The sequence below is a fragment of the Papilio machaon genome, chromosome 13 (assembly GCF_912999745.1).
Source record: "Papilio machaon chromosome 13, ilPapMach1.1, whole genome shotgun sequence".
Lineage (NCBI taxonomy): Eukaryota > Metazoa > Arthropoda > Insecta > Lepidoptera > Papilionidae > Papilio > Papilio machaon.
The window spans coordinates 793,393-818,352 of NC_059998.1; the positions used below are offsets into that span (position 1 = coordinate 793,393).

General features: G+C 32.5%; 1 protein-coding gene across 1 annotated transcript in view; it reads right to left on the reverse strand.

Moving 5' to 3' along the window:
- LOC106719323 (mucin-5AC) overlaps positions 1-24,960 on the reverse strand; it is a 61,379-nt gene that overhangs the window by 25,111 nt on the left and 11,308 nt on the right. Inside the window, exons 2-7 of the mRNA XM_045680469.1 lie at positions 6,533-6,587; positions 5,386-5,571; positions 5,017-5,168; positions 3,357-3,589; positions 1,033-1,162; positions 479-664 (exon numbers count right to left, since the gene is read on the reverse strand). Of these exons, the coding sequence (XP_045536425.1) occupies positions 479-664; positions 1,033-1,162; positions 3,357-3,589; positions 5,017-5,168; positions 5,386-5,571; positions 6,533-6,587 (942 nt within the window). The remainder of the gene's footprint in view (positions 1-478; positions 665-1,032; positions 1,163-3,356; positions 3,590-5,016; positions 5,169-5,385; positions 5,572-6,532; positions 6,588-24,960) is intronic.

Here is a 24,960-nt window from a genome sequence, read left to right on the forward strand (position 1 = left end):
TAACTTGCGTTAAATTTTCGAGATTTTAACGCTTTAACGATTAACGAAGTTAAATTTTTAATTAACGAATTAACGATTAACGAAGTTAACTTTTCGATTAACTGTGCCCACCTGTGATTATTAGATTCATGAGTCACGAACATATTTCCCAATCAACTCATCACAATAACCGGTTATTTGTCAACCGAATAACAAGATTTTAAAATAATGTTATTATAACACATTCCACGTATTTGCCCATTTCAAAACTATGGATTTATAATGAAGCTCAGACCAAATCATGAGGAAAACCCACATATTTAAAACGTGTAGACGATTAATATAAGAAGTGAAATCCAGGTGTTGCCTTTTTGTATATTGTACACTATTTACCAGATAACAAAATACGAGAATAAAGTATGAATAAGAAACGTATTTAGTTACGATGACTAATAGGTTTCCATAAGGAAATATGAAGGAAGGTGATGACAACACTCACCTCGTAGTATGCCAAGTATCCTTTCTCTCTGGTCGCATCCCCCTGTTCCCCGGGACCGTCAGCGGGGGAGCCGATCTCGACCGCATCAGGGTTGAACAACGTGTAGGAGCGTCCGTACGTCGGTATACCGAGCACAAGCTTTTTGGGGTCCGCACCATTCTCCAGATAGAATTTTATCGTGTAATCCTTAAGAGAAACAATTTAACATCTGTTTTATTTAATTTAACCAATGAGGTATGAATAATGCTTTGATAAAATTAACTGTACAATCTTAATATGCTTGTGAACTTCAACAAAACTTAATCAAATAGGTATGAATAAGTTTTCATTCAGAAAGCTTCTTACTAAAGCTTTAAATGTTCAAACAACTAACACAATGTAAAAAATATAACAACCTCACTCTTGCACCAGCTCATTGAATGACGAGAAAATTAAATAAAACGTGCTTCGTGATTTGTAATAGATTTCCTTCTCTTATCATCAAATCTCTCACTCAAGTTGTAGACACCCGAGAAGAGATGTTACAAAAAAAAGTAATAACTAAGAATACTAACGATATTAAGCTCGTTATCGACGCTGTACTCGTTGGGCTCTTCGAGCGGATAGAGTGGCGCGTGGTGGTTGACGGCTGGCTCGAACGCCGAGTGGTAGTCGTAAGACAGTAAGTTCATCCAGTCCAAGTATCTGCAATTAAAAAATAAAAAAAAATATAATAACTATAAATTATAATCATTTAAGGATAACATAAAGATACAGATTGTATTTATGATTTTTGTAATACTGTTATTTTTGTAACCATTGCATATTGGAAGAGGAATAAAAACAGTACGAAAATTAAGCCTAGTTACCACACGTCCTCGTAACGAAGTATGTACATCTTCTACTACTTACATAATCTGTGTATAATTTTCAAATGCAGCAATAGTAAATGCATCCTTTGTTGCTTCAAATGCTCTTTAAATCTTTTGTCTTGGTCATGCGCACCGCGTAAGACGTTTAGTTTAAGAAACATAAAATAATCAGAGCGAACAATATTTTGTTTTATGCTCACAATTACATATTGTTTAATAATATGCATTCACTTATGTGGTACTTTATTAAGACAGGAAGTAAATTATCATTGAGAGGGTGTTTCAACATTATTAGTAAACAAATTACTAACACATTTTGTATCCCTTTTCATTTTAGAATACTGAGGGTTTTCATTTATAATGTAAGTAACTGTTGCCCGCGACTCCGTCCATGCGGAATTAAAAAAATAACTTAATATACTTATGTGTTCTTTCAGACTATGTTTAATATCTGTGCTAAATTTATTCAAGATCCGTTGAGCGCTTATGGAGATACCTTCTAACAAACATCCATCCATCCATCTAAACATTCGCATTTATAATATTATTAAGAAGTAATATGAGACTTAAATTCTTTGAATAGATTTTGTCAAAGAATTAGAAATACGTATTTAGTTTTTCTCATTTTAACAAAATCATTGAAATATTTAAATGTAAATGTCAATTTTATTTGCTAATTTGGAATTTAGCAAAATAAATAGTATATTAAATTCGATTTTTCTTATCAATATGTTCAAGAATATTACTTATTCATCACTTAAAGTACTCGTGTGACGCAACAAGTTAAAATTGCAGTTGCACACTCAGCAGCCCTCATACGGGCATTGTGCATGCAACCTCGGCTATTGTGTTTGCGGACGTTCCAGTCGCCGTATCAAGATTACCACATAGCAATCATAGCTTGGAGACACGCATGTGACTTATGCTTTGCATTTGAACAACGAACTAGATCACTCATATCGCAATAAGTAAATAGAAAGATAAATTATAAAATTATACTACGAAAATCAATGCATACGTTTATAACAACTGTTTTTTGGACAAAAAATTTCGTGTAGATTAAGTTATTTATTTGAATTCATGTCACTGTCACGTCTTCCTGTCACTATCCCCACATTCTCACTGGCGCTTTTTAACGCCGCGTTACAAGCGCCTGTGCGAACGACTCCTAACTTTGTGTAAATCTGCCAATTTAATATATTTTAGTTTTGTATTTCCATTGATGTTTTTCTTATAACAAAAGGTTCAAATATCAAAGAACGCAATTGTTTGTTAGTCAAAGGTTTCGCTTGTAATTTACTCCGTCCGTTAGATGAAGCAATATGACATTGGTATAGAGTTAGGTAACGGTGGCTGATGCGAGTTTGATGTATGTATGTCGCAAGTACGTGGAGTACGAGTGTAGGCACACGTCGTGTTGTCTTTGCATTTGCATGGCTCTTTGATCTAATCGACAAAACACGTCAAGGTCACAAAGAAGTTTGACAAGTTTGTCGCATGATCGGTATCTGTTAATGTCGGTGATACGAATAACTTAGGGATATGGATTTTGTCAGAACCCGTAAGTTTAAGTTACTAATAGGTACCCTAGAGGCTTTGAAATACAGAAAAGCGTAATGCTTACTACGTCATGTACACAAAGATCGATCACGTATTTCTACGAACGAAGGAGCGTTGTAGGCCAAAACTTTCATAAGAAAAAATTGCAGACAAAAACTTCATAGGAATTAGACTCTTCTTAAAAGTAACAGAATAAATTTATTATGAAAGATATAACTAATTATAATAAAGTATGTTATAATTATAAACATGTATGGTTGCTGTAACATACAACTATTACAGAGATAACAACAATATGATTCTAATTTAGCAATTCTAATTACATATTTTAGAAATCCGCAACCATAATCTTACATACAAATCATTAAAATTTTACTTATTTTTTAAGTATGGATAGATTATGTGAAATGAGATAACTGTAAGAAAGGATGTGACGGCTGAGATAAGGGCAGTTAGATAAAACTTACTTGTTTAAAGTTTCTATATCGAATCCTTTCTCTATATACTCTATGCCAGCTGGTACAGCCATGGTGAGCAGTAGACGAGGTTTGCCAGTCTTCTCCGATTCCCTTTCGAATTCTTCTCTCAATTCCTTGACAAGTTTCGCGTAGTTCTCTCTGTCTTTCGGTTTGCCGCCGTCTCTGAACGCCGGATATTCCCAATCAAGATCGAGTCCATCGAAGTGATTTTGTCTGAGAAACTGTAACATAACATTAATAAATTCATGTTATAAATAGAAATATATATTGTTTTTTTTATAATTTGTTAAAGATATAAAGTTTTTAAAATTATTATTAGGAATAAATTATCTTATTGAGTTATTAGAAAATTTCGCTGATGAGATAAAATTTTAATTAAACGAGTCCTACAGAATATCATTTTCTTTTTTTGAGCGTTGAAAATTTTTAGTATCCAAAAAATAATGAAAACTATCCTCATATTTATAAAGCTAAAAGGAGTACACACAATAACTCGCCAAAATAACACACAGTAACAAATCTTAGATGACTTGAACGTATATATTTTAAATACCACGATATTGTTACCACTACATTTCGTTGTGTAAGTGGCATTGTCTTTATTTATTGAAAGTTATATAATAAAGTTATATTGACTCTCAAATATTATATAATATTGATAACTTGAATGGGGCGTGGCTAAGTGATGATGTTATTGTTATATCCGTAAATGTGACAAGACAACAAATTCTAAGTATAACTTATTTATATAATATTATTTTAGAACAACACTAAAGTCATGTAACAAAAATTTTATGAAACAAAACAATTTAAAAAGTTAACATGAGGAAGATAAATTAAACTAGCGAGTGTTAACTAGTTACCGTTGATTTCTGAGACCAAAATCTGTGTATAAAACATATCGTCATCCTTGTCATTATCTTTTACAAAACAGAGATAACAACATGTTTTAAACGGGAATTTCTGTCTCAGAAACCCACGTTGGAATGTTTAAAACGTTACATAGTATAATCATTTTAAACCATTTTCATATTACTGTCAGAAATAATTGAAGCACTTAAGTAACACTAACGCTTAAATAAGCAAAGTCTAAGTCCCTTGCTAAACCAAATCAAGTAACACTTGTTTGGAACGCAGAGAGAAAGTGCGACAAGTACAAGTTACTTAGACTCTACTTATAAACCAACAAGTTATTCCTTTCATATGTTTTTATATTAACTTGACTTTGAAAACGGAAATCATTCCTTACTCGTATCACTATCGTTAGAACTATGAAACCTTGCCTAATAGAGTGCAGGAAATATGTTTCTTAAACACCATTCTCGGATGTCGTTCTTTGAATGTTGAGGAAATATAATGTGATTTTGATTCATTTTAACGTTGATTTGGTAAATTTAATGTTAACGAGTAAACGCAATATGCCCTTCTCAAGATGAATAAAATTACATGCATGTTTATTTAAGAGATAATTTTTTTTATTTATTGAAACTTTTTAATTTATCCGGTTAAGTTTTTAAAAAGCTTCCTCCATTTTAAAAGTAACTGATACTTCTTAACAATATTGGATGTTGATGAGTTCCAGTTTTGTTATTTACTAAGTTTTGTCTAAGATGCTGCCATAAACAAGTGTATATACAAGTAACCTTACCTTAATAGCATTCCTTACAAACTCCTTCCGCCGATCCCTGGAAGCGACCATGGGGGAAAATCTGCTAGAGCCTTCGTTCCAACCGCCGATGGCCAGCATTGTCTTCAGATTCTTGTTGTAGGTTTTTAAGCCCGTAAATTTGGCGTATCCACCTATAAATAGCAAAATATGTTAAATTTTAATTCATTAAAGAAAAACATAACAAAAACAATGTAAAGCCGGAAGTTAAGTTACTCGTATAAAGCTTAAGTAGTAAGTATAATATTTTAAGCTTCAACAAGTATCACTCTGTCGTATAAAAGACATCAACGAGAGCTGTGATATTATCGCTCACAAGTATGGTTAAAAAAATATTTTTTGATATCTCACCTTTTTCAATATCCTGATATTTATCGAAGGGTTTAAGTGTATTGTCTTTGGTGAATCCGCCAAAGGCATAGACCAAGTGCGTGCAGAGATAGGGGTTGATGTTCTGGGGGTTGAAGCGCGCTGTACCCGGTCGGTACACCGACCAGTTAGTGTAGTAGCATACCACTCGGGGTTCCGCTGATAAAACTGTGAAAAAAACAATACTTATAATAAGTTTAAGTAAAGATAATTCATGCAAAAGCTTTGAAATTTTATTTAAAAACATCACCTTTATAATATTCAAGTGTAAAGACAACATTCTTGGAATATTTCATAAATGACACTTTTATGGAATGAATGAGTAATTATGCTTTAAGAATTGTTATTCATACAAATAACTGGGCGTGGGCTTTATGAGTATGTATCAATTTAATTATGTACAAATACCTAGACAAAAATTAATTTACAAAATGCATATAATTTATCTACATCTAATACATAATAATTTGACTCTACATTAGACACTATACAGATAGCAAATGGATAGAGTTTACAAATAGTTACATAGCTAATAATATGGATAACATACAAAGAACTATATAGTTTCTGTTATTCACTTGTTCTGTATCAATCTAAAGGCCAACGCACCGGTAACCGGTGGGCGGTCGACAATGGCGCATTGTTTGAGATTCACTTTGCCTCTCGATAAAACGTGGTTTAACCTTCGCGCTTGTCTTTTTACTTGCATGTGAAGCGGCAATGAAAGTTTATGACTCCAAATACATTGTATGAAGATTACAAAATTGTTTTTAGTTAGATAGACGAATGTACATCGTTGCTTTTTATACACTATAAAGGTTACAATACTTGAAATAAACTCAAGTGTTTAACAAAGTTGATTTCATAATATAGCCGATGATAAAACTACATTCCTTTATCTTACAAAAGGAAAATAAAAAATTGAGTCATTTTAAATTTGATATCTAATAAAAATTTGTAGGCCTCACAACGCAGCTAAATTAATTTACTATATATGAAGTTATACTCTAAATTAAAAATCGTTTAGATTCTTGTTTCTCTCTATTATGATGATTCAAATTTTATGACACTTAGATACAACCTTTGCTTATTATGTTTTTAACTTAAAATTTATAATGATAATAATCACCTGGAGTTGCGAATGTGATAACAGCCAACACCAATGGTAACCATATCGTCATATCCTGTGAACAAAGAATTTAAATTTAAATCACCTCTTTTCTAAAGGGAAGGGTTATGGAATAAATTTAATTTTAAGGATTTGGCGTCTTGTCTTAGAATATTAATTAAAATAATTTTTATGCCACATCTAAGTAAATATACTAAAGCGAACTTAAATATTTTTTTAAATATGCCAATTGTGATTTGTATGTCCGTTTTTATTATTAGTTACTAAATCGATAGCATATAAAAGCGATTGCATTTAATTTGTACGCAATACTTTACAGTCTTTTAGGCAATTCAGATTACGTATCCATTTGGTATTTATGCACAATGTTATTTCGTCACTAAACCGGAACTCAGACATTTGACCTATAAGTAAGTGGTCCTAAGTTAATAAAGCCCATGTTAAGTGTAGATTAATCTTGTCATGAATTTTCAATCCCAAAAAACTTGTTATATCTGTGTTATTTTCTTTAAACAAATAGAGATAAATAAATGTGTACAATATGTGATTGTACAGGTTTGTGTACAGTGGAAACTTAGCATAAAATTATAATGTCAATATCAATGAGTTGTTATGGAGACCGTTTATCTTTTATATAGATTAATAAAATACGACTGCTAGTGTATTTATAACATAAATAATTGATCGTAGTGCTGACTCATATCAGGAAGGAATGCCAAACAACTTTAAATGCCCTGTTTAAGACTAGCTTCGTCTGCGTCACACTTGAATCACTAAAGACTTTACAAAATATTCCTTTACATTGGTACTTCTAAAAAGCGAACTAGCTGCATTTATAGTTGATTTTTGATATCAAAATTCCTTTATAAAACAAATTGTTATCACTGTTTTTTAAAGATAATGACCGGGATGACGATTTGTTTTATACAAGAAATTTGGTCTCAGAAACAAACAATCAGTCAGTCATTTAATCATTCAGTAGTTAATAAACAGTCCCTCAGTGCAGATATCTAATGTTAATTCTACATTAACCAAAACAAACTTGCGAACTTACGGACAGACAGACAAAAAAACATGTTTTTCGTTATAGCTTACAAAATTACATAATGTATACGAAATGTGTTTCTTTTTTTTCGATTGATATTTTCCGTAAATAAAGACAATTTTATTAATTATAAAGATAAATAGCGATAAATAAATCTGATTTCTTCCTATTTCTTTCATTGCAAAACTTAGTTGCTTAAACATTACTTACTTACTACACAACTTACTTACTTAAACATGAATATGAAACTTTATATCGCAAGACACTGATCATAATTTTAACATTTTTTGACATACATATATCCCTTAGAATTAATACATTATACATATATACATATTCCCCGGCGCGGAGGTACTCAGAATTCACATCACAACATCCCGTCGCCTACATTAACCTAATATGAGACCACCAACGAACCGTTACCGTGGCAACCGTTTATACGTAATGAATATTCAGGACTTTAAAATGAAGCGCGAACCCGTTAGATGAAATTATTATGTGGAATGTAATGTACATTGCATAATATAGAAACTATATGTAACTTATTAATATTATAAATGCGAATGTTTAGATGGATGGATGGATGTTTGTTTGAAGGTATCTCCGGAACGGCGTAATGGATCTGGATGAAATTTGGCATAGATATAGAACATAGTTTGGAAAAACACATAGGGTACTGATTTTAAAATTAAAAGTTTTTTTTTAATTCCGCGCGGACGTAGTCGTGGGCGACAACTAGTTTTATTATAATTACAATATTGACTTCATGACTTCGTGACAAGGAAGCTCTTGAGTTAAGTTAATTTTAGGATAAAAGCACGTAGTATCATTTCAAAATATTGAGATGTGTGTGGTAAAATATGCTTTATAGATTATTGTTTGGTTTTAACCACATTTGGTCGCAGAGTTAAAAAAAGATCTAAAGAGATGCGTTAGAAAATGTATTAAATAATGCAATTAAATTTAGTTTTTATAGTATACGTTTTAGGTACTGTATTAGTACAAAGGATGCAAATGGTAATGGTAGGTATAGTTCACGCTGCATTACACAAGCGGCACACCCGCCGCGTAACTGACGCGCATCACTAACTCTTAGATAATATTTCTATTGCAAAATTTATACAAATATGTTCTGTATATTGTATACTTGTATTTACAAGTATTGATATTTATCAATTGTAATTAATTTGCTGCTTATATACTTCTACTTTGAGAACAGGTTAATCGTTTATAATTTTGTCAGGAAAAAAGTCGTTGTTGTTTCTCTTAACTTTGTACACTTTTTTTAGACCACATTAAAAAAATGAATTTCATTTTCTTCAATTGCGTACTTGTATTTGTTTCTTAATGAAAATATTTTAACGATACATAAAATGTTTGAATACCAAACATTTTTTTTCGAAAGCGAAACTTGTTGAAAACGCAATAATCTGATTTATTTCCAGTTCTCGCTATTATACGTTACCGTCATTCACAACAATTACTTATTACACCACTGTATAAATTGCAACAAAAAGTGTTCTAAAATATTTTTATGTAAACAATTTTTTTAATGAAATCCTATTTATAATAAAATGATCATGACCTATTATTTTATTACTATTAGTACGACTATGTCTGTTATTTGAACAAAAATAATTAATGAAAATGCTACTACGTTATTATAACAAATACATAAATATAATGTGCCATAAAAAATAGTAAATTGGATACTACTCTTAACCCCTTCATTGGCTATCCTCAAGTGCAAGGATATCAGGATCTCCAATGGAACACCTTCTAGATTGAGCTTCAACACACCGTGGAAATACTTCCGTGTGCCTTCAAACATTATGGCAACACAGGACCCACACGATATTCACATATAAGCACCTAACCAAGTAAAAAGAGTAAAAAACTTGTCTTTCTTGTTCACAGATTAACAAGTCTAATCCATGCAGAGATTCCGTGTCCCTAATACGTTTAAAAAATTACGTAACATTCTTCTAAGTGGTCACAATTCCTGGAGTGAACAGCATTCTTGAGTTGAAAGTCTTTTCACTTTCCATCAGTCGCTGTACGCACGAGCGGGTTGATGGTTGTTTTCTATAAATGACTTATGATAAAATAAAAAAAAGTTTATTTCCCATTAGAAGAATACTGTAAATAAGATGATAGAAACTATGTCAAGACAAGGATACTACGAACTATATGAACTGAGAATGATAAGAGTTTCTATTTCTTTCTCTCTTACTTGTCTACCCGGCGGACTCTCTACTGTTCTTTGTTTCTTTATGTCATAAAGTGTAAAGTATAGACATCCGTAATTCCAGATTGTTTGCCTACCTTTAATCGACGGAGGACAGTGTGCAAAGAAAGAGGATATTTCACGTTCATCAGCGCCTCACACCCGTTAAATCCATTTCCCCTTCCTTAATTTTTTTGAAAAACGTGGGTAGCGAAACGGATCTAAAATTAGACCTCCGGTACGCACACTCATCAGACAAAACGCAGAATCATGTGTATTGCACCCTGCGAGCCATCCCATTCGTGCAACAGATTTTGTTGTTGATAGCGTCGACCATTATTAAAGTTCTACCCTAAGGGAGACCTATGGTTATAAACTAACGTCTCTGAGTGTGTTTGTTATCTATAAAATGGATAATATTTGACATAATTTCCAATAGCAAGTATATTTCGTAAGCCAGTTCACGACTGCTCCAGTTTACAGTATTAATGCCAGTCGCAGTTCCGACGAATTCAAAGAGCATTGCCTTAAACGTTTAGAACATTTAAGTAGTCGAATTTAGTTAACACCAAAATAACTGTTAAGGTTAGTTGCACTTTTTGGAGGGACCTGAATTTTTGATGATATTTTAAAGTATAATTGAACATTGCAAGAATTTTATACATATACCTATATATTAAGCTAAGTGTTAAATTCTAAAGTCACTTACAGAAGATTAAACTCACTTTGAGTGACACCTTCTTTTGTTTTTATAACCAATTTCTCTAAATTACCTTAACAAGGTTATTTCATAGTCTAATAAATTTCCGAAAATAGTAGTAACTCCTTCTCACTAATCTTGTCTAATGTTGGAGTGTATACATAACTGCTTTTACTTCATTCTACTGCCCTGATAATAGTTTTAATACATAATGTAGTCTGTTTTTCAAAGACAAAATTAAAGCTATAATAATAATACAAGTACGACTACAGTGAAGGTCTACACTTATATACACACACAACTCATGCCTGTAACCCAGAGGGGTAGGCAGAGATCGCGGACCTCCATTTGGCGTGGCCAAACGAACCTCCGCAATCCACTTTTCGCCATTTCGAGAGACGGAACATGACGGGTGACGAGCCGTGACGCCGTTTTTATCGCCCGGGAATTCACACATATTTTTGAAAATACTTTTCGCTGATGTTTCCTTCGCCGTAAGAACGTCTGATAAATGTACATATGTTAATCGAAAAACACATTAGTACATGGCGGGACTCGAATCCAGGACCTGCATATTGCGAGTAAAGTGCTATAACCCCTGAGCCTTCGACGGTTATATTATTCTACAAATCATAAAGAATTCAGTAGAGATCAGAGAGGTGAATGCTCGACTGAGATGTGCGCGCTGCGGACGTTGCGACAGACCCGCTCTGATTGCTGCCTCACATCAGACACATTCCTCCGGCAAATGTTGCAGATGTTACAGAGTATCGTGTTATAAAACTACTTCAATAAACTAGACATTTCGTGTAATAAACATACATATTCATTACACGAAATGTATGGTTAGGAAGTTGGAAGTATAAAGAAGTGTAGACAATTTTTTCAATCCATGATTTTGTTCATAGGTTATTTTTACACTGCATAAAAATAAAACAACCCAACCCATTACACGTACGTAACTCAAAGTCAATTTATCTGACGCCCGGAGCAACAACAAAATATTACTCTTAAATTCTTGGTCTTTTTATTATCTTTTAAAGCATGATGTATTGGCTGAAGAACTTTCTCCTTGTAACCAATTGACAGTAATTTTTACACACCTACATTCTAGTCCGTTTCTTTTATGTATTTAAAACATGCTTCATAATAGTCCAGTTGTTAAACACTCACAAATTGTTAATTGCAGTAATCGTTACGATGATAACGACAACATTGCCAGCTCTATCATTAACTTTAAATAAAACACAGATAGCTGGAGCACATGACCGATCATAGTGACAATCTTTGGGAGAAGTCTATGTCCAGCAGAGAGAGTCACGTGACTGAAAAGAAGAGAGAGACAGCAAAAGAGTTCGGATAATTATCACTTAATTTAAAATTCTCTGTTACTGTGTTTTGTTTTGATAAAAAAGAAACGTAGTACTTGCAATGTACTACAAATAAATATTAAAAGTTTTTGGAACGAAGTTCCTTATCGCGCGTTGTGAAAGGGGGCTAGACGGAAAAATTCTTACGAAAAGTTATCACGACACTTTTTTGCTATATCACCGTGGCAACGACGTGACAATATATAACGAAAATTCATAGAAATAAAATGTACTTCTTGTGAAGACTTAAGTTTTTTATGCATAGAATAAACATTGGTTCCTTCACTAATTAATTGAAAGGAACTTCGTTCCATCCGGGTGTCCCTTGACACCTCTCAAGTTTTTTTTCTGCTGACTCTATTGTTTGAAAATTACTATGATAAATATTATGTCATATCACCTATGTTTAATCCAAGGTGAGACAGAATAACTTTCGACATGCATTCGCAATCGGCAAGTGCGTGACGCACGCACGTGCATGGAGCTCGAAAAGAACGTTTTTTCGCAACTTGACCTTTGCCCGCCGACCAGTGACCGATTTAGAGACGACTATACAAACCAACAAACGTGTTGCTTAAATTGTTTAGCTGTGAATTACTAATTAAGTGACCTCTGTCTGGAATTTACAATAAACTAGCTTTTATCCGCGACTCTGTCCGCGCGGAATAAAAAATAGAAAACGGGGTAAAAATTATCCTATGTCCGTTTCCTGGTTCTAAGCTATCTGCCCACCAATTTTCAGTCAAATCGATTCAGCCGTTCTTGAGTTATAAATAGTGTAACTAACACGACTTTCTTTTATATATAGATGGTTTTAAAATCAACAGTTGAATTGATCATGTCGGAAGTTGTTTATTTCTTAGGAATAATATACCATCTTACTTTAATATCCTGATACATAGTTAAATTAAAATTCCTAATATTGTGTTGTGTCAAGTTCAAAGAATAGACTAGAATTTGGCACATATGTAGAACATAGTCTGGAACAATACATAAGCTACTTGTCACGTTTTTTTAATTCCGCGCGGACGGAGTCACGGGCGACAGCTAGTTGAAACTATAAGTAAACTATTTAAAATGTATAAAACTGAAAAATTAAATTCATCATATAATATAACATAACTTAAATCTAAAATTAATTTAATATCAATAACGTAAGCAAAAACTTAAAAATGATCTAATTTGACATCATTAAATTAAAAATATAATATATATATGGGCTTAATTATAATAACAAGTGATATATCAAGGATAACTCGTCTCGAATTACAAAGGTAACCTATTTAACGTCTCATTATACGCATTGAATAGTTTATGTATCAATGTGAACTAGATCATGTCGTACGACCTCGCGGATAAGGTTCACTTATTGACTGACACAAGTTTACCACTGATAACTTAACAAGGATAAAACCTATATATTTGTTTGTCAGCTCACAGTCTCTATCAAGAATTTTTTACCCTAAAAAAAATTGTATGGATGATTTTCTTTTACATACTTAAGTGCGTTACTTGTTAAACATCATGGGCTTCGCCAGGATGAGGGGCAAAGGGAACAGCTTCCCTTAGATTTACTTCGAAATACTAAGATCCTTACTATTCACATAGATCTACATATATAAGTCGACTAGCTGTCGCCCGCGACTCCGTGCGCGCGGAATGGAAAAAGAAACAAAAGAAGCCTATTTGTTCTTTCAGACTATGTTCTACATCAGTGCCAAATTTCATTATGATCCGTTGATCCGTTCCGAAGATACCGTCAAACAAACATCCATCCATCCATACATTCGCATTTATAATATTAGTAAGATTAGTAAAATAAGTACTTGTCAGTTATTTCCATTTCCTAGCTAATGAACACTACCTGTAGAATAAAGAAGAATTTCTTCCTAAGGGCAGCCTTCCCCCAGATTCCACCTAGCTAGTGACGCCCTTGTTTAGCATAAAGATAAGTAAATAGCACAATATTTAATTCACTTATCATTGAACTCTCTCGGTATTTAAATATCGACCATTGGAACAATGTCCGCTTCTCTAACTACAAGATCTGAATTTTAAAGTTTTTCGTGTTTAGATCAATCTTTGCCAGTCTAACTTGTTAATATGCTGTTTTGATTCTGTATCAATTAGTAAACCAGTTCAATCTCGAAAAATTCCGTGATCTCATATAAATATATATGAGTTAAACAATCTTGAATTATTATAAAAAAGACTAGGCTTTCAGCGTTTTCATTATCAAGTCAAAGTATAGCTTTTGGTGAACATAAAATATCTGGATGAAATCGTACAGATGAGGACGTTTATTTCCTACCCAATTACAGTCAAATTTTATTTGACGCCTACAATGCAACAGGCCGAAGACGTACTAAATTATAGCTTATTGGTGACAGTTTAGTGTACAATATTTGATATGAAGTGGGAAGTGAATTTAATCTTTTGATTATACAAATTAAGACTTGCTTTGAAAAATAATCTAATATATAAAATTCTCGTGTCACAGTTTTCGTTCCCGTACTCCTCCGAAACGGCTTGATCGATTCTCATGAAATTTTGTAAGCATATTCAGTAGGTCTGAGAATCGGCCAACATCTATTTTTCATTTTTTTTTAACTGCGCGCGGACGGAGTCGCGGGCAACAGCTAGTCTATTATATAAAATTCTCGTGTCACGGGGTTCGAACTTGAACTCTTCCGAAACGGCTTGACCGATTCTCATGAAATTTTGTGAGCATATTCAGTAGGTCTGAGAATCGGCCGACATCTATTTTTCATACCCCTATTAAGTTTTTTTTAAATGCGCGCGGACGGAGTCGCGGGCGACAGCTAGTCTTAGTTATAAAAATAAACCTCAATATCTCTAATTAGAATTCCATATTTACTAACGCTTCATCAAACAAATCCAAAAATGCCGTAACCGATTCTTGGAAAGTGAATTATCTAACGGATTTGCGCGTACGCATCTTACCTAACATGTTTGGTACACAAAATTCTTTTAAACTAGTGATGTATGTGAGTGTTTTGTAAACTTTAATATCGACTAAATATTACCTTAATTTTATATAGTAACAAAATTGATGACTTTTAAATGTAAAAATTGTGTTTTTATGAATTATGTGTACTGGTGTTAAATTTTACTTCCTTGTGACCTTATCAGAATTGTTAATTCTTGGAATATTTAAAAATCCTCATTAAGATTGAATATATTTAAAGAAAACTTTAATTTATTTTAACTAGATCAGTAATAATTATATAATATTATTACGTTTTAATTTGCTTTTGTTATATTAGTTATTGTGCATGTGTTATAATTTACCTGTTGGTGTATCTAAATAAATAAATAAATAAATATTTTAAATATATTAAAAGATATTAAATTTTACTCAAGTAAGTTATTCAGAAGAACTTTCTTAAGAAGTTGAATTAGATTTTTATAATTTTATCGATTATGTATCGATAAAATCGTAACATCACATCACTATTGAACGGTACATCTCTCTAGGAGCCGGTCCCGCACCTGCGGCCAGTGACGTGCGCCGGCGGTTCCGGACCCTGCTCTCACTTTCATTGCAAACGAGATGTTAAGTGCTCTCAACATATACAATAAATTCCTGTTTAGATAAAAATATAAACATGTCAAAATCTTTTACTAAAACTGAACTACTTTACTAAACTGTATTTGTTCGTTTAATCTTAACTTTTTTAGGAAACTCCCTAATTTAGGCTTTATCAGAGAAAATTACATGAAATATGTAATATTTGATGTTTTTATAACATTTAAAAAGGTTAGAGGCTGCTTGTATACTGCATAAAACAAAATGTCAAGTTAATATTTAATTAAAATATTTAAAAGCTCGTTCTAAGCTATATTCAATTTAATAGAAGCTTTTGAGCGTCCGTTATAAAGGTTAAATAGCTATTAAATATGCGTTTAGCACATTGCTCGAGCCAATGTGAACTCAAGGTCAATTACATCACGTCGCAAAAAGCGTCCTGGTCATGGCCGCTCATCGTCCATATGTCAACGATGAATCTCTTTGTCATTTAGATCAGGCGTCTTCGAATCTCCAAAAAATAGTTAAATCTAATCACGTATGTTTCCGCGTTTAAACTTGAATTTAGATGAATAGTGTCTAATAATATTTTCAAGTACAAGTCAAGCCGGATTCAATTGCCTACCATTCTCAATTTTAGCATATTTTTAAGAGTAATTGGACTTAATGACAAGACAGGAACTAAGTACTAACTACCTAAATCCCATTTCGGATGTTAACTATACCAACTTAATATTTCAGGAAGCACGGTTCAATCATTAATAGATCAGAACATAAAAATTATAGTTGTCAGACAGTACGTGCGTGTATAAAATAACTACAATGTACGTATTCTATAGCGAGTAACAAAGATGACAAAACAGGTAACCTAAAGTCATACCTAAAATTCAAATCTCGAACAGTTCCACTGTGAGAATAGAGGACAATACAAACAGTCAATTGCAAAAGCTATTACTCAATGCATTCTCGGCCGCAGTTTCATTCGTAAAAAATTCAATAATTTAAAAATATCCCTTATTCCATCGTGATAAAGTTTCTTTTTCAAAACTTGTATAAAGTTTGTTAAATATTTTATTATTCGTGATTATGAACAGTGATGGATTCAGAAGCGCCGTAATCCAAAATTAACTATTGCAAGCGGAACAGATTCAAGAAAATCAATTTACCTTAAACAAATAATAATTTAGAGATTGGTTTCACGACATTTATTTAGTTCATTGAAATACTTTTGTTTTATAGAAACACAAATGTTACCTCACAATAAATATAATCTAAAAAGTTGTTATAACTAACTGAAATATAAGGTTCAACGTACACTATCAAGGGTACCCAAAAATTAAAAGTTTAAGTAAATTTATACAAAATAAATATTTAGTATCAATCTTACTAATATTATAAATGCGAATGTTAAGATGGATGGATGGATGAATGTTTGTTTTAAGGTATCTCCAGTACGGCTCAACTTACCTTGATGAAATTTGGCACTGTTGTAGAACATAATCTTTTTTTTAATGCCACGCGGACAAAGTCGCGGCGATAGCTAGTTAATAATATATCTGCAACATGAAGTTATTTGTAAGACGAAAGTTAATCAATTAGGAACTGCATACGATAACGCATTCAACATTGTCAGCAACAAAAACGGTATATCTACTGCTTGAAAGTTTCACACCGGTCGAGTGATTTAAGTAATTACTTCTTAGTTACTAGAACTAAAGTGGCCGGTACTGAGCGGTGGCATTTCCTGCACTTACTGCTCGCTGCGACATTTGCCAGGAAACGGAAAGTAAACTCCTTGAAAGTGCACGCGATGTTTTTATAAGATATATTTGTAACAGTTATATCTACTGAACAGTTGAGTACATTAATAAATATTACATCAAAGGTTCATTCATTCACGGTACACTTTTATTCACTTGTATTTAAAGAGTTAAAAGCCATTTGGAAATAGCCTTAAGCACAGGTGGGCACAGTTAATCGAAAAGTTAACTTCGTTAATCGTTAAAGCGTTAATTAAAAAATTAACTTCGTTAATCGTTAAAGCGTTCAATTCTCGAAAATTTAACGCAAGTTAAAGTTAATCGTTAACAGTTAACCATGCAAAAAATTATACATACTAATTTCACACTTTTGTGGCGACACTTGTTTAAAATAGTAATTTGACTATATATTCTATAACACATTAGTATTAGAGACAAGTATGAATGCATTATAGTATATTTCATTACGAGTGCGGAAAGCCTGTCACTGCAAAGAGTTAGGACAAATGTCTACCCGAGCCGAGGCGCAGCTGAAGGTGAGGGTTGACAGTTGGAACAAGTTCTAATGACAGTTCCGCACGTGCACTGAACAACTATTTTTAATACATTTGCGAAAAAATGAAGCAATTTAATAGAATAATAAAAACACAATAAACTCAACTTACTAAAATGTTTGAAAAATGGCGCCAACCGTAAAAGAATACAAACAGAGATTTTTTTGGTTTTCTTCACCCATTCAGGGTAGGCAAGGGGAACTATGCCCAAACGGCCGAGTCTTCAGTACATTATTTTTATTGATATGAAATGAAAATGAAATTTAATGAGATGAAATAAAATGAAACCTAACCTAATTCATTCAATAAAATCATTAAATCTGATATTGTAACAAATTAGGAGCTTCTTTTTAGCAATATTTGCATGAATCATAAAAACTTCAATGATTTTTTTTTTTTGTATAAACTTCGTGGTTGGTTTTTTTCTTTTTAATAGAAATTATTTTGACAGTTGGGAAAGAGAACGCACGAGTTTGGAAAAGCTAAAGAAAAAGCACGAGTAAAAAGTGTTTTAATACAGTTGCTCAAAAAGGGATTGGAGGGTATTGCAGGGACTAAGAGCATTCGGAATGTGGGCTATTACATACTCTTGCTTTTATATACTCGTAATGAAATATACTATTTCGAACCTTCTTTTGATTTTGTCCTGTTGTTCACGTCTTTCCCGGACGCTCTGATGCATCACACTTGCACGCAAACTTCACATATATCAATTATCAACGCGTTCCTTTACCATTCGAGTCGCCGACAGTCGCCCGTCATAGCTGAACTTACGAGCGTGGCGTGGAGCGTAATTAAAACAAAATGACAGCACGTCTTCAAGTCTCTAATTTAACGATTAACGGACTTTTATTAACGGAAGTTGAGTTTAACGGAAGTTAACAAAAGCGTTAACACTTTTTGAAGTTAACTTAAAAGTTAATCCGTTAAGCAAAATGTTAACTTCGTTAATTAACGATTAACGGATTAACGAGTTAATGCCCAGCTCTGGCCTTAAGTATTCGCGATGAGAAGCTTAAAGACATCTTACGATTCATATCACTACTTTCAAGCAAGCTTCCCCCAACTAGGATATGGGCCATATGAAACATGAATCAACGTACCTAGAAAAAAATGTTTATTGCTCGTTATATTTTTATATCCTCTAATATTTACGAGTATGTTTTAAGTTGAAAAATCCTATCAGAGTCTTATTGATAACTTAATAATCTCTGATTTGATTTTTCTAATTATTGTTAAAAGCATAAATATTTTACCCTCGTGCATTTTGAGTTTAAATTAAAAAAAGCTATAAAATATTTTAAAAAACAAGGAACGAATATGGGTGGTACATCTTTAACACTGTATCCAGAGTTTAAACAAAAACGTAGTAAATGAGTTGTGTGAAAACGCAGTGCGGCCTCGTCAGGCCCTGTTACATAAACTTGTTGTCACTTTCTATGCTGCATGATGTTTACTCCTGCACGAGGCATGACATGAGCGTTTCAACTGTCGAAATACTTGTACAAAAACATCTTGTCCTCTAAAATAAAATAAAGCCAGTGATAATGGAATTTCGCGGTAAAATAAACATACCATTTACCTCTTAACATTAATAAAACAAAAAGTATTAGTAATTTTTGTAACTATTAATTTGTATAACACTGATTGTGCCTAAATTAAAATTGAAGTTATTACCAAACAAATTGGAAATACATTAGAAATAACAAAAATGAAAACTAAATGTATATAAATAATGATGCAAGAATGAAATATATTTAACTAGGTTATGATTAACTTTTAACTAGGCTATAGGTATAAAATAAATTTATACACAGTTAGGTTTCCCCTTAGGTATAACCCCATTAAGGACACGAGTATCATACTGCATACAAAATGATTTACCGCTAGTACATTAGCCCCGATTGCCGCGTACATGGTAACATTGTTATTAATATTTAGTCGTCATAATTGCAACAATATAACATGTGCCTACTGTCACCTTTATCTCAAAGGAATAGAATTCAAAATCATGTTATCAGTGGTCGCAATTGTGCCAGTGACAGTTCAGACTAATTTAAAAGATATAAATTAAGAAACATAAACATTCCTTTGTTAAGATTCTCAGTAGGTATACAAAAAGTTTAAAAGTTAAAGATTTTTCTTTGGCTATTAAAAAAAATAGAACTGACCTTTCTCTTTCGCATCAAGGGCCACAACAATAACACCAACTAAGCGTTAAATAGGGAATTTGTTAGAAATTTATTAACTTAGTTACGGTGTTACTTTCTACTTTGAACAATGTACCACAATATTGTATTCATACATAGGTTGGAAGTGATAGCTTTTTTAAAATATTTCTTGCTGTTCAAAATTTATCTAAAAACAAGGTGTCGACCGCGACTCCGTCCGCACGGATTAAAAAAAAAGACAAAAAAAGTAGCCTTTGTGTAACCCCATCCATCGAAACATTCGCATTTATAATATTAATAAGATTCAAAAAAAGAAATTAATGTTCAACTTTAATGATGTATAAAATTAAAAATACTATTTATAACTACAATAAAAAAAAACTTTTTTTGTGGTTAAGGAATACTTCGTAGCTCCATCAGTTATATACCATGCATATTGTAAAAGCAATAAATTTTATACCTTTATTTTTGTATTAAATTCTCTTTTTGACAGTCTATACGTGTTTCCTCAAAAAGGCATTGCCCTTTGGCACAATACGCTTTGTGCAAAACACATTGGCAAAGACTCAAATATTCTGAACGACGATAATTTCGACGTTTTCGATCACGAGTTTTCTTTGTTTATGCAAATACACTTTCTCGTTGGTCACTAACATGTTACACAGGACATTTTTTAGTCTGTTAAATATAAAATGTAATTTTTTTTTAACATTTTTCATGATATAGGTTAAAAAAAAATAAACTACTGAAATCAATTATTATTAATCAATCATTTTGAAAACATTTATTACTAATTCGTCATTTAATCTCAGGAAAAAGGAATTTAACGTTCAATGAAGAAAAACATTTTAGAAGTTAGATATTACGTACAATTTATAAACTTTTTCAACGTTTAAACATCTAACAAACGAGTTTCCGTCGACCTTTAACACGGGAAACGATTATCTATTAATCGGAAGGAAACTTATATTGATACAAGATTTCTCTCCAAAGATCTAACATTAATTCGGCCTTCGTTTGTTAATTCTTTATACAATTTTAAACCAGCAATTGATCTGATCCGTCCTTAATCGTTTATGAAAATAATTACGATTTTCCCCTTCTGTTTCGTGTGTTGTTTAGGGGAGAGTACCATTATCATTAGAATTATTTTAATATTGATTTATATTATTACATGAAAATTATTCAAAATTAGATGATTTATTAAAAAAAAAAGAATAACTGGAAATGTTTCGATTTTATTTTCGAGTAATTCGTGAATTCTGGAAGCTTAATATTTCCCTTCTGTTATCCCTTTAGAATTACCAGACCGCCAATTACCACGACTCTACTTGTACGTATGAACCGTGAAGCGTTGTATCCGTGCTAATTACTGTAGCGAAGTAAATTTCACTTCAACTTAACACTGATATGTTAAATTGCTACAGAAGCTATTGCTTTTGTAACCGCCCTTAATGACTCTATTACATAATTATAAGGTTTATGTATTGAAAAAATATGCGTAATTAATCTATGAAAGAATCACAGACATTTACAAAGACATATTCAGTAAACAGACTGTAAATTACAGAAATAATCAATAATGTTTTCTAAAGTTTTTAATTTTTTATCGCACGATGAATTTAAGTCACCGCTAGTCTTTGAGTCTTTTCCTTGGGATTATGTTATTTATAGACCGTAAAGTAATTTTGAAAATTTACTTAACTTTATTTATCGACACAACAAACAAGGATTTATTACTGATTTATGTATTATATTTTATTTAATTAAAAGGATAATTGATTAGAAACTATTTCTGTGCACATACAAATCGTGTACCAGGCTAGCAGAAATGAAAGGAAGCTTACTAATTCAACTATATCTCCCAAACCTTGCTGTCAGTTTAGTTTTGATTACGAAATCGTGTTCCCTTATTGCGATTCGTTGGTTCTCAGCAGTCGCGGCAGTGCGTTTGACCGCCGACTGTGTCGCAACACATCAGCATCGGGCGTGGCACACGCTTTCACACATCCACTGGACATTAGGAGATCATTCTGAACCTACGATAGTGTTTTTTTAAGTTTTCAATAATATAGAGACTGTTTTAATTTGAAATATGACTCAATATTCTGTCAAATATTTAATACAATTAACATGTGTCTCTTGTACAGTTATTAATTTGTAGTTATGGTATGTATTTAAAATGGAACTTTTTGTTGAAGTTAATTTAAGTTACAATAAAAGATATTAAGAGCCATTCAAAGTTAAATAGCTTCTATGAGAGTTACGTTGTGTAGATTTTGGTAGAAGAAATATATACACAAGGAGCTGTTTGAAAACGAAACTGTATGTGGCAGTAAGTGTCTAAAATTGATTTTCTTCCATGGTTTTGTTCTCATGATTTTCACAGATTCGAAACCCTTTGACTTCACTCTTCCTTAATATAACCGCATTTGTTACCGTCTTATCTAGAACATTATGAAATCAACGTCGTAAAAACCAATATTGTACCGGAAGTTGACATTCACGGGTCATTAATTTATACTCGAGATCAAAAGTAAGGCGCTCATTTGAATCGCAAATCACTATGGAGTGTAATAAAATTGAATGACCGATGAATTTTGAAATAAAACGACGGTAGAGTTTATTAAGCAAACGACAGATCAAAATAACCGCAAACATTCGATAGAACGTATCCGAACGGTTTCAAGTTAAATCTTCGAATAACTTAAGTAATGAATTTTAATGTATTAAAAACTTACGAATAAATAGCTCGATGGTAAATTAATATAATGGAAATTATCTCAACTTTAATTGGTTATAAATTAATTAAATTCGACGCCACCTTGCAGTACTGAGAACAGTAATTTGTTTTTAAAAATACCAGTACCAAGGCGATGTAAAAAATCTTCAAGCATGCTACCAATAAAGTGTATATGAAACACAGAAAACGGCAAAATAACAAGCAAACATATTGATGTAACTGTTTGCCTATACCGCCTACGAACCTTGAGAAAGTTACATCGAAGTACCTAAGTTTTTCTCCAAACATTTCAACCTTGCCGACATATATATAAATACAGAATATATAAAAAATATTCAAGTGAGAACTGTGATTTAAAAATTTTGTCGTCACCTGATCCACGTCCCTATCGATAGAGTCGAGATTAGCCTGAGTTTAGAGTGACTAGGCATTAGTAATAAAAACTGTATTTGCACTAATACTTGTAACTATTTGACCAAATTAACAATTTAAGTATTTATATGTGATGGATGTAAAAAGAAACAAGTATAAAAAGAATAAAAGCAGTAAGGATATAAAATAAAATTTCCACGTCCTCTACGCAGTCAATAAAGCATTCAAAGGAATGTGGAGGTAGTCGATTCAGTATTTCTTGTTTTGTCAATATTAAACTGCGTCCTTGCATACTACAGCGAGACAACAATTTGTTATTTTGTATTTATTGGATGTTATTGTGAAAAACAATGCCAGGTACTTACCACTTACACTTAAAGTTGAAACGCATTTCTGCGCAGTATCTCAATATCGCGTGGAAAGATTCGACTTATTATGTATAGAGTGTTCTTTAAATGATTGTTTAATTCCAATGCAAAACAAGTTGTTATTAGGGCATATTGCTGTCTCTGTTTTTTTTTAATAAAATGAGAAATATGATATTGTGTACACATATTGCGTGTAAGAGCGTCGGTGGCTCAGGGGTTAAGCACTTGACTTGCAATCTGCAGGTCCTGGGTTCGAATCCCGCCATGTACCAATGTGTTTTTCGATTTTCGATTTACATATGTACATTTATCCGACGTTCTTACGGTGAAGGAAAACATCGTGATGCAACCTGCACATATCTGAGAAGAAATTCAATGATATGTGTGAAGTCAACCAACCCGCACTTGGCGAGCGTGGTTGACTATGGCCTAGTCACCCCTAACTTGGAGTAGGCTCCGAGCCCCTCGGTGGGGACGTATAGTGAGCTGATGATGATGAAGATGATGATGATATTGCGTGTACACAAGTGCTTCAAAAGTGGATAACCACAGTATATACTGATGCGAAAAGTATACGGAATTTCACATCTATTTTCATGTGACATATACTATATATTAATAATTAAAAATGTAAAAAAGCTAGCGATTTTTTTTATCCAAGGACAAGTTTTTTCAAGGAAATTTTTTCACTTTTCAAAACATAGGTTTCTCTTATGATTTTGTGAACACGCTGTATACCTTCATATCCATATCCTTTGAAGTTCCATTCATGTCAAGGAAGATTTATCATCATTCAAAGTGAATTTACGTCCATTGTAAAAGTTAAAGCTGAACATCGGGTGAAAATTTTGCAGAGACACGATTGTTACTGGTGTACATAAAGGAGTTTTTTGTTGTTGTTAATTCCTATTTACCAAATATACCAAAAGTATGACTAATAAACAGGAAATTTGCGAGGAAAATAACTACGTAGCATTTAATTTTAAATATTTTCCAAATGTCAAAAAAGGTTTTTCTATAATTGGCATCATTAAGCTCGTATATTATTATTATTACATTAAAATAAATCGTCTTTTTGCTAAACATTCGAATCATCAATTTTGCAACAGTTCGACCAGTTTTTAATAATGTCAGAGTTGATGTTTTCAAATTTATTACCGACCTTGTCAAAGGCCAGTTTAAACATATACAACCGACTATCGGCCTTATTTTTTCACACATACAGTGTATAATCATATGATGTAATTAGTGATACGTAACAGTGACATTTGAGAGGGTGTTATTTTTCAAGTATTAGACATCGACGCGTGAGCTTTCAAACAGGTTTGTAATTTCTAGAGTATTTAATTTACGTTGCATATAAGTAACGGGAATGAGCAAATTTTGGTTTCAATAGTTGAATAATATCCCAGTATGCAACAACAACGTCTCCGAAAACACTCTTATATATTTTTCATACAATTTTTATATTTTTTTATACAGCGGCACACGCGCTAGTGGGCTCCTGATTCACCGAAATACCGTAGCGACCGCAGCTAATGGACATCTGCAATTGCAGATGCGTTCCC